Source organism: Muscardinus avellanarius (genome assembly GCF_963383645.1).
Source record: "Muscardinus avellanarius genome assembly, chromosome: 16".
Taxonomy (NCBI): domain Eukaryota; kingdom Metazoa; phylum Chordata; class Mammalia; order Rodentia; family Gliridae; genus Muscardinus; species Muscardinus avellanarius.
Genome location: NC_137802.1, coordinates 50,279,016 through 50,290,936, shown reverse-complemented (window position 1 = coordinate 50,290,936; position 11,921 = coordinate 50,279,016). Strand labels below are relative to the sequence as shown.

Here is an 11,921-nt window from a genome sequence, read left to right as displayed (position 1 = left end):
AAATGTGAACTCGCAGCTCCCAGACTCCATCAGCACGTGAGTCTGGCCTTGGCTTCATCTCAAATATGCCTCTGGATCCCCCTGAATACATCAAGCTCTGCATGGTGGCCAGCAGTCCACCGTGGCCTAATACCCGGTATACAATTGAGGGATGGGTAGTCAATCAAGTCTGTGGCTAATGATAACTGTCAACTTAATCTGACAGTACCTTTTCTAAAACCTGGAAGAGTATGTCAGATTTACAACCTATTCTAATGACCTTCACAGCATTCTGTTTAAAGACTCCAAAAGGTGAGACAAACTCTAAAAGAAATCTTGTTATCATGTGTGGGGCCCAGATTTATTTCCATGCAGTATCTTGGGAAGACTAAATATCATTCTCTTAATGTCATACCCCATTTTCTTTTTGTAAAATAAATGAATTTCCTTGTCCCACCCCCTCCACCGTAACCCCACCCCCACAGGCGCTCAGGAATACCAAGGATGTTTTTATTTTCCTTGCCTTCCTGGAGATGCTGTTATTTGAACCAGCGAAGGGTTGGCTGAATAGTTGCATAATTGATTAGAAACGCGCGAGAGTTCCTGATGCCTCCGAAAAAGGAGCTCTGCTGCTTTAAGGCTCCGCGGGCTGTCTGCTCCCAGCGACGCAGGCAGGGCAGGCTCTGCCGCAGACTCATCCTATCGATAAGGTTCAGTTAGCCAAGGTGGAGGATGGGAAAAGAATGGAACTGTCCCAGCTCCTCAATGAGATCAGGGCAAACTATGAAAAGCTCCTCAGCAGCAATCAGATAGAGACGGTGCTCTCAACAAGGATCCAGGTAATGATTTTATACAGACAGGCACCTCCCAGGATAAGGAGACAGTCCATGTCTACCCAATTCCTGTCCTGGTCTCTCTGAGGTACAGTATTTCCTTTTCAATGCAGCATATACTGGGGAAGAAATGTAGGTTTTACTGTGCCTGGGACTACAGGGGAAATACTGTGGTTTTACTCTTAAATTAACATGCAATAAATATTGACGAATGCATTTGATTGTTATATAAATGGTGGGGTTACGGTCATTAATAAAACACAGGGTCAACAGACAATGAAACGGTGCACTCTAACCTCTTTTAGACATTCTTCAGGAAGGAAACATCTCAAATATCCTTCAAAGAGAGTGTGAAGTTATTTATAGAAGTGATGGGAATAACAGCTCTAAAATGAAAGCTTTATAGTAAGATGTATGGAAGTGCACACTTTCTGAAGATAAGACTAAAATGTGTTTGGAAGGTTTATGTACTCTTTTTAATGAATTCGGTTTTATAGGAGATTGTTATAAATAGAAAACATCTGGTGAAGGAACAGGCATTCAGAACCAATAACATAAACTACGGCAATCAAAATTGCCAGATTGGTAACAACTCTCCATCTAGACGATAGATTTTTTTTGCTTTTGCACTATATAGTGAGAAATATTTATTTCCAATACAAATCTTGTATAAATATTTTTTAAAACGGAGTCAACTTAGATAAAGGTTAAATCTGAATTTCATATACTTAGTTTTTAATGTGACAATCACCTTTAGCAATCAAGTTTTAAACAAATTTTTAATTTAAGTTTTAAATAAAATTTAAAACAAATATTTTAGGATTAAAGATGCAGAAGGTTAGGCAGGGTTGTTTGGCTTGGAGGGGGTTATTTTGTTTTAGTTTATCATATTTGAGTTCAAGTTTTATTCTAAGCACTCAAATAGAGCAGAAATTTTACTTAAGAACATCAACAAAGATTTTAAAATATTGCTCTGTAGTCACAGGTCTTTATTCCATTAGCAACTCATTTCAGTAACATTATAAATTTTACCTCTGAGTAAAATTCTCAGTCTTCATAAACAATGACCAATACCCTAGGATTAAGCAAAATCACCAGGACATTTGATTTATGTGTTGGAATAGTTCACTCACCTTTTACAATGAGAATGGAAAAAAATAAATGATAACTTCTAAAAATTATAAACCAAAGAAACATTTTATTTTTCAATACTAAAGTGAGTAAATTCAAAGAATAAAGCAAAACTACAGGAGTTTTGTTTAGAGCATTTTTTTTAACATACAGCTACTTCAGAAAATCAACTGAAATAAATTCAAAAAAGCCTTTTTTTTTTTTTTTTTTTTTTTTTGCGGTACTAGGGATGGAACCCAGGGACATTCTACCTCCAATCAATACCTCCAGCCCTATTTTTTATACTTTATTTTGAAACAAATTCTCACTGAATTGCAAAGGGCCTCACTAAGTAGCTGAGGCTGTCCTCAAACCACGATCCTTCTGTCTCAGCCTCCCAAATGCTGGAATTACAAGTGTGCACCACCACACCTGGCTTATTTAATTATTTAAAAGTAGCACAAGACCCTGAGTTCAATCCTGGGCACCAAAAAAAAAAATCACAAAATAGAGAAACATAAGCTTTTCTAGTTACCAATTGCTGTATAATAAGTTACCCCATAACTCAATGGACTAAAATAACCACTGTGTTCCGTCTAATGATTCTGTGGGGTGACAAGGCTCAGTGGGGGAGAAGCTTCTGCTACACTTTGTGGGGGACTGGGACACAATGACCTTGGGGCTGGAGTGGCCTGGACCACCTGAGAGCTCACTCACAGGTCCAGCACCTTGGCAGGGCTCCCTGGGCGGGTTTCTCTCTCACTCCACATAACCTCAGGGTGTCTCCCCATCTGGCTTTGCTGTATGATCTCTCCAACAGGGTTTCCAAACTTCTAGCATAATGGCTCAGGGCTCTCAAAAGCCAAGAGGAGAAAGCTGCCAGGGCTTCTTAAGGCTTAGTCCTCCGGCTGACGCCATCACTTCCGCAACATTCTACCAGTTAAAAGCAAGACACAGGTCAGCCCAGATTCACTGTGGGGGGAACCACACAATGAATGAATCTAGGGAGGTCTGCTGCTCTGGGGACTATCTTGGGAACTGAGCTACCACACAAGCTTAGCCACCAGTTCCATACTGGGTAGACCAGCACTCTTTTTTTCTTGTTGAGGATTGAACGCCGGGGCATTCTACCTCCAAACTGCTCTCCTGGCCTTTTTTATTTTTATTTTTTTTTTGAAACAGGGTTTTGCCAAATTGCTGAGGCTGTCCTAGAACCTGTGATCCTCCTGTCTCAGACTCCCAGGTAGTGGGATTACAGATGTGTGCCACAACACAGTGCTAGATGCCAGCATTTTTTGTTCTCAATTTTTCAAAATCCTTTACGGTTCCTTTTGTGGTTGCTGTGGTATGTGTTATTTGCTGTACAAATGCCAAATTGACGCTAAGAAGAAGCGATCAGCAAACCAAAAGAAGCATACATAATCAATATTGTTCCCTAATACTTTGTCCAAAATTTTAGTCACCCTTATTTACTCCAGTTTTCCTTAAATGACATTTATTGGATGACCACATTAAAATATTGCAGCCAACTGAGCATATTCTTCTACTGTTCTTGGGGCCAAAAGCTGAGAATTTTGTCAACAGATACTTCCTTTTAATTCTAACAGCAATAATATGAAAACACTTAAAGCTGAATATAAATTATCTTGTTAAAAATGAAGACATAATTTAATATAAATTATACTTGTTTAATATGAAGACATAAAATATTTTTATTAATTTCTTTAAATTTTTATGTGTATCATATTAAAAATGGCATACATTCAGACTGTGCTCTTCCTCCCACTTTCCCTTCCCCCCTTCCCAACAATGAGCGTCCAGGTTTACCATGATACATTCATATTTTTGCACATATTCAGATGTAGCTCCTCCATTAATCAACCTCAGCCTTCTTTGTCTCCTACCCTTCCATTTCAGCTTTGCTGAGGTTTCTGCTCCATTATCTGGAGTCCCTCTGATATTCCTAATAGTCCCTAGTTTGGGCATATTAGAGAAAACACATGTCCCTTCTCTTTCTGTGCTTGGCTGATCTCACTTAACATAATGTAGAAAACAATCTTTAAAATGTCATTTTTGTTACTACTCCAGATACTCAAAATTAAGATGTCTTCTAAAAAGATCACTTTGAAAGAGGTAAATCCACAGTGGATTTGGTTTCCATTTTGTTTTGTTTTTTGTACTGGGTATTGAATCCAGGTGCATTCCATCAAACTACACTTCCAGCCCTTATTTTTTAATGTAGAAACAGGTTCTAAATTGCTGAGACTATCCTTGAACCTGCAATCCTCTTGTCTCAGCCTCCCAAGTACTAGGATTACAGTCATGCACCACTGCACTTGGCTATACAGTGGGTTTTCTTAATACAGAACTCTGTTTAAGAACCTTCATGCCTATGACAACTTCAGTCTCTAAATTTACTAGCAATATACTTTCCAGCAGTATTTACTCTCTGTCCACACACCTGGGTCCTAGAATTTATCAGTTTGGCATTTGTAGCTATATATCTGTCTGTAAAGCAGCCTACAAGAAAATATGTGGAAAAAATAATAGCTAATTTTCAATCCTCCTTTTTTAATGACCCATAAGTAATGGAAAGTTAAGAATCAGAGGTCAAAAATTTAAGATCCACAACAGGATTTATTTTCGTAAAAATAGATGCACTTTCTGTATTTTTGGATCATCATATTATTTGGAAAGGACTTTTGAAATCATTTTACACCGGAGGAAACTGAGGCTGAGAAGGCCATTGAATGGCTCACATTTTTTATTGATTAGCAGCAAAGAACGAGAACCAACATTTGTTATCTAACACCTAAGAGAAAACAATGACGTGATCCCTATATCGTTTTTTCTAAAACTGTCTTTGTTTCTGTTTGTTTCTGTTGTTGGTTGCTTTTCTTATAGCTAGAAGAAGATATAAGCAAAAAGATGAACAAAGATGAAGAGGCCTTAAAGACTGCTCGCGCGGAGCTTAAAGAGGCCCGGCGCCAGTGGCACCACCTGCAAGTGGAAATCGAGTCTCTCCATGCGGTGGTGAGAGGGGTCCCATCGCCCACGGTGCCCCCGGTGTTATTTGTTTTTTGTTTGTTTGTTTGTTTTGTTTGTTTGTTTGTTTTGGTGGTACTGGGGGTGGAACCCAGAGGCTTTCTACCTCCGGGCTATACTCCCAGACCTTTTTTATATTTTATTTGGAAACAGGGTCTCACTAAGTTGCTGAGAGCCTCACTAAGTAGCTGAGGATGGCTTTTAACCCATGTCATCCTCCTGTCTCAGCCTCCCAAGTGCGGGGATTACAAGTGTGCGCCACCACGCCCGGCTAAGCAGCCCTGGGGAAAGGGTGTTATTTGAATAAGAGAGGAAAGAGGGCCAGGGATGTAGGTCAGCGTGGGCAAGAGAGAGACGGAAGGGAACAGTGCCCCTTACTCTACAGTGAGAACTGAAAGTCAAGACCACTGAATTCTATCCCTGATTCTCCTGTTATCAACTCCCTCCAGGTTTAGTTCACATCTATAAAAATGAAGTCGTACTTCTTGTCACCATGGGGGGTGGAGATTCCTAGTACAAAATATTTAAGCATTTTCCTGAAATTCTTGTTATAAGTAGTATGCTCTGTCTTTAATATTTAATGTATTTTCAATATTTAAAAAAGTCAAATAACTCAAAGTATCAATAGATTCATCATCATATAGGGTATTTCTTTTTTGCCATAGGAAGGATTGTAGGATTCCCTTGAAAATACAGCAGGCTCTCTAGTTATGCATATAAAATGTAAATACTTTTTTTTTTAATTTGAGCCACACAGAAATGCCTCTTGTATAAGTAGTGAGACACATTATTACTGCAACCTTGAGAGAGAGAGAGAGAGAGAGAGAGAGAGAGAGAGAGAGAGAGAGAGAATGAGAATGTTGGGGCTGGGACTGTGGCTTCATAGTAGAGGACCTGCCTTACAAGTCTCAAGACCCTGAGCCTGATTCCCAACACACACACACACACACACACACACACACACACACACACACACACACACACACACACTGAAGACAATGTAAAGGAGAGTTCGGAAACACTTGGTGTCACTGAATCACGGATGAGAATCTCTACACAGGAACGGGGTCTTGAGAACTCCCTGCAAGCCAGCGAGAGGCATTACCAGACGCAGCTGCAAGACCTCGAGTCCGTGATTGAAGGGCTAGAGACGGAGCTACAAGAAGTGAGGCGGGGCATCGAAAAGCAGCTGCAACAGCACGAGATGCTTCTCAACACCAAGATGAGGCTGGAACAAGAAATCGCAACCTACCGCCGTCTCCTAGAACAGGAAGAAATCAGGTACCTACATTCCACATAGCTAATGACGAGGGGCCGGACGGACAGCCACACGTGTCACTGTTGATGTAGTCAGAGAAATCAGTTCTAAAACAAACACCTATCGTACCCACCGAGCTCCTCCAAGGAAATAGGATCAGTATGCACTGCAAAGAATATAGGGAAGACTGTTCCCAGCTAAGACCAGGAATAAAGTAGCTAAAATTGTGTTAGCCAGCACAAAAGGTAAGCGATTTTTGATGACAGCAAAGATGACCTTTGTGTGTGTGTGGCGCTGGGGATGGAACCCAGGGGCATTCTACTTCCAAGCTACACACCAAGCCTGATTTTTTATTCTTTGTTTTGAAACAGGGTCTCACTAAGTTGCTGAGAGCCTCACTAAGTAGCTGAAGCTGGCCTCAAACCACGATCCTCCTGTTCCTCCCGAATGCTGGAATTATAAGCATGTGCCACCACAGCCAACTAAAGATGACCTTCTTAATCTTCTCATTTGCTTTGCTGTTCATCTCTTTTAAGATTAGTTTTTATCTTTCATAAACCATTTTACATACTTTCTACAACTAAGGAAAATAATCTTCTGAACCATGATTTAAAAGACTTCCAGACGTTTTGATAGGAAAAGGCATCAAAACAGTAATTCTTATTTATGCATACAGTATCATCATTTATAATCATTTATGAGGTCAAATAGCTTTGAATGTAGTATGACTCCCAATTCTTTATGTTCCAACAAAATGAAACCCTTTATTTTTGCTTGTTTCAGAATTCTAAATCCTCTTTAAAACTAGATAAAACAACTTTAGCCTATAATAAGTGTTAATATTATTAAATCTTTAAGAAGCATAAACTGGACTCAAAATACACCACTTGCTAGCTGAGTAGCCTGGAGCAAGCTCTTAACCTTTCTGTGCTTGAGTTATCCTAGCTATCAAATGAGAATAATAAGATTATCTGCCTCAAAGGATTGCTGTGTGAAGTACTTAAGGTAACAATACCTGGGGCATTGTAGGTTCTATGTAAATAGAGATGGAGATAGTTGCCAAGTATCTATCTATATAGTCAAATGAAATAGTTAGGATTTCTTTAATTCCTAATTAGGCAAGATGCAACAAATTGATCTTTACTATTTCGTGTGTGTGTGTGTGTGTGTGTGTGTGTGTGTGTGTGTTACTGGGGATGGAACCCAGGGACATTCTACCTCTCTCTGAGCCATACTCCCAGCCCTATTTTTTATTCTTTATTATCTTATTTTGAAACAGGGTCTCACTAAGTTGCAGAGGACCTCACAAGTTGCTGAGGCTGGACTTGAGCCTACGATCCTCCTGTCTCAGCCTCCCAAGTACTAGGATTACAAGTGTATGCCACCAAACCCGACTTAATATTTCTCTCTGTGTGTGTGTGTGTGTGTGTGTGTGTGTGTGTGTGTGTGTGTGTTGGTAATGGGAGTTGAACTCGGGGGCATTCTATTTCCAAGCTACACCTCCAGCCCTATTTTATTTTTTATTTTGAAACAGGGTCTCACTAACGGCCTGAGTAGCTGAGGCTGGCCATGAACCTGCGATCCTCCTGTCTCAGCCTCCCCAAATGCTGGGATTACAAACATATGCCACCATGCCAGCTTAATATTTCTTTAATTTTTTTTTTCATTTTATCATACCAGTCAGGTGTGATGGTTCATGCCTATAATCCCAGCTACTGGGAAAGCTGAGGCGGGAATATCACAAATTAGAGGCCAGCCTGAACAACTTAGTGGGAGCCTGTCTCAAAAATTTAAAAATAATAATTTTTAAAAGGGTTAGGCTGGTTGTGGTAGTACATGCTTATAATCTCAGTACTTGGGAAGCTGAGACAGGAGGAGCATAGGTTTGCAGTCAGCCTCAGCAACTTAGTGAGGCCCTCCACAACTTAATGAGATCCTGTTTCAAAATTTAATAATAAAATAAAATAGGGCTGGCGGTGTAGGTTGGAGGTAGAATGTCCCTGGGTTCCATCTCCAGTACCACAATCAATCAGTCCATAGAGTTGGGGAAGTATCTCAGTGGTAGAGTGCTGCCTGGCATATGCAAGCCCAAACTTACAATGAATATCCATGTACTCACTTGCCTGATTTAAGAAGTAAAATGTTTCTAGTGTTCCCTAGACAACTAAACCACATCCCAGTCTCATCCTCCTCCTTCTTCCTAATTCCTCCTCCTGGCTCCCGAATTTGAAGCTTATTAGTATCATGCATTCCTTTACAGTAATATGTGTATATCTCTAAACAAAGTATGAAATTATTTTATGAATTATTTTAACCTTTGTAAAATTAGTTATAACCTTCTTTTTTCTAGCCTACATTCACTTATTTTCATGGCTAAGTTGTGTTTCAGTTGTATGAATATACAATTTATCCATTCTCCAATTTGTTTCAATTATTTGCTAATACTATATAGTGTTGCTCCTTAATAATTCTTTCCAATTTCAGATATTATGGTTGTATCCAAGGTGGGAAAAAAGACCAAAAACCTACCACAAGTAGAGTTGGTTTTGTTTTACCTTCAGGTGAGTTTGGGGTATAAACTCAGTTGAAAAGGAAGTATCTTTATGTAAGAATCATAAGGAAGCCGGGCGTGGTGGCGCACGCTTGTAATCCCCGCGCTTGGGAGGCAGAGACAGGAGGATCGCGCAGGTTCGAAGCCAGCCGCGCGTGCTGGCTTAGGAGACCCTGTTTCCAAATAAAAATGTAAAAATAGGTCTGGGAGTGTAGCCCGGAGGTAGAAGGGCTTCCAGGAACCCCAGTATAAAAAAAAAAAAAAAAAAAAAAAAAGAATCATAAGGAAGTTAAATACTCCAATGTTGGTGAAAAAGTTATAGCTCAATAAAAGTTTGCCATGCAATTTAACTGTGAATATTACTTCAATATTGTAACTTAACATTTCATAAATGACATTTTCACAGCCATTATAAATGAAATATCTTTTTCAACAAAACTCTCACAAAAGTATGAGAATGAAAAAGTGGAAACGGTGACCAAACAGGCAATATTAAATGGAAATATCGTGAAGGAGAGTACTGAAGCTCATGGCACAATTCAGTAAGTAACTTTGACTAAGAAATAATAGCAAATATATATAAAGAAAGTCACTTCAACTGAGTAATCTTCATAATGAATCTTTATTTTAGTGTTTCAAAACATATTTTAATATACCATGATTTTTAGTTTTATTTTATTTATTTATATTTTTATTTTTTTATTTATTTTTTATTTTTTATTTTTTTGGTGGTACTAGGGGTGGAACCCAGAGGCTTTCTACCTCCGGGCTATACTCCCAGACCATATATATATATATATATTTTTTTTTTTTTTAATTTGGAAACAGGGTCTCACTAAGTTGCTGAGAACCTCACTAAGTAGCTGAGGCTGGCTTCGAACCTATGTGATCCTCCTGTCTCAGCCTCCCACGCCCAGCTTATACCATGATTTTTAAACTGACACAAATATATGTATAAAAACTCCAATGAAAGAGTACAAATCAATTCATCATATTTTCCAAAAATAAAATCAAAGCGCCCGGTGTGGTGGCACACACTTGTAATCCCTGCACTTGGGAGGCAGAGACAGGAGGATCACACAGGTTCGAAGCCGGCCGCGCTGGCTTAAGAGACCCTGTTTCCACATTAAAAAGAAAAAATAGGTCTGGGAGTGTAGCCCGGAGGTAGAAGGGCTTCCAGGAACCCCAGTACCACCAAAAAATATAATAAAATAAAAAGAATTCTGTAGAAACTCCACAGAATTCCTTAGAAATTATATTCTTGATTTTTAAAGTCCTTTGTGTCAATTAAATATTTCACAAACTATAAAATATACAAATGACAAGCCAGGCATGGTGGCACACGCTTGTAATCCCCGCACTTGGGAGGCAGAGACAGGAGGATCGCGCAGGTTCGAAGCCAGCCGCGCTGGCGTAAGAGACCCTGTTTCCAAAAAATAAAATAGGTCTGGGAGTGTAGCCCGGAGGTAGAAGGGCTCCCAGGAACCCCAGTACCAATAATAATAATAATAATTAATAATAATAATAATAATAATAATAATAATACAAATGGCAAGATTTTTTCACAAATAGGGACTATATCTTTTACATACCTCTTCCTATACAAGGGTTCACTTTTTCATTTCAGGACAGAGAAAGTGGATGAAGTTATCAAAGAATGGGAAGGTTCCTTTTTTAAAGATAACCCTCGATTGAGGAAAAAATCTGTTTCTCTTCGATTTGATCTTCATTTAGCAGCCACTGATGAAGGATGTTTACAGACTAAGCAAGATAATTTGCCCGATATAGAAGTCAGGCTCATCATGAGAAGGTCATGTAGTATCCCCTCTATCAAACCTCCATCAGCAACTAGTTAAGCCAAGGATAGTATCTGGCTTGATTTGAAAATGACTTTAGGATGGACCGTTAGGATGGACCGAAGTGGGCCATGCTGACTCCTTCTGTCCTGTGATGTAAGTTACCGAGTATGTACGGGAAATGGTTGGATTAATGTGTGCATATGATTCTCTTCAGAAAAAAAAAAAACCATTAAGGGATAAAGTTTCCCTAAACCCAATTATGGGTATATTTTTAAGAGAGGGGCAACTTTTTCAAGTGAAAAACTCAGTAGTCTGTTTTTTCCCTGGAAATTCTATCAGCGATTATATATATGGAGTTGGCTTAGATAAGTCTGTATTTTTATTCAATGGCTGAAAACTGTAAGGAAAAGAGAATAAAGATGACTATATTATGTGAAGAACTACACTGAGTTTATTCATCATATTAGATGACTGCCTAAAACTAAAAAGGTTGTTCTAGTTTTAAAAGAAAGCAATATATACAAACTTTTAAGGGGGGGATTCACTATTCACTTAGGATTTTTCCTTTTGAGACAAGAAGAATTCTTTGCCATGAAAATTCTGAACAAATTATAGAACATACCCCAGCGCTACTTTGATGATTAAATAAAATTAATCTACATCTGAAAGTTTTTATAATCAGTATCTGATTTCCACAAGAGTTGTTTTATTGAAAAAAGAAAACTTTAATAGTTGTGTCTTTCCACCAAGTCCGAAGGGCAGCTATACACACAAAATATGAAAAGAAAATTGAAAAAGAGGTTATTAGTTACTAGAATACAGTCACCCAGTGTCTCATCATCTAAATTTTTCCATTTGTAAAGTTAGTGATTAGAGTATTTGCCCTGAGCCTTAGATAAGATACTATATGAAGTATGAAAGCTTGCATTTCTGTGAACTAAGGTAACATTATTGTTTTCTAAGCTAAAAATATTTGCAGAGCCAGGCGTGGTAGCGCACGCTTGTAATCCCAGCATTTGGGAGGCTGAGACCAGAGGATCGCGGTTCGTGGACAGCCTCAGCTACTTAGTGAGGGGCCCTCTGCAACTGAGACCCGGTTTCAAAATAAAGAATAAAAAATAGGGCAGGGGGTGTAGCTCAGAGGTCGAATGCCCCTGGTTCCATCCCCAGACCCGCAAAAAAATATATATTTATTTGCAGGATTTGTTTCTAAATTGTTCAATGGAAATCAATATGGACAGAAAACATATTTGTGAATAAGTAAACTATTGTTACAAAGTTTTTTAAACAACCTAATTTATTTAATACAGGTATATTTACTTTAAGTCCTTAAATAATAAATACCT

The 11,921-nt window shown here is 38.8% G+C and overlaps 1 protein-coding gene across 1 annotated transcript; it reads left to right on the top strand.

Moving 5' to 3' along the window:
- Positions 1–722: 722 nt before the first annotated feature.
- KRT222 (keratin 222) lies at positions 723–10,632 on the top strand (the record flags this gene model as incomplete). The annotated part of the gene is made up of 6 exons (XM_080713797.1): positions 723–818; positions 4,827–4,955; positions 6,028–6,248; positions 8,710–8,786; positions 9,183–9,318; positions 10,404–10,632. The coding sequence occupies 6 exons, from the start codon at positions 723–725 to the stop codon at positions 10,630–10,632; spliced, it is 888 nt and encodes a 295-aa protein (XP_080569923.1).
- Between the last annotated feature and the right edge of the window lie 1,289 nt (positions 10,633–11,921).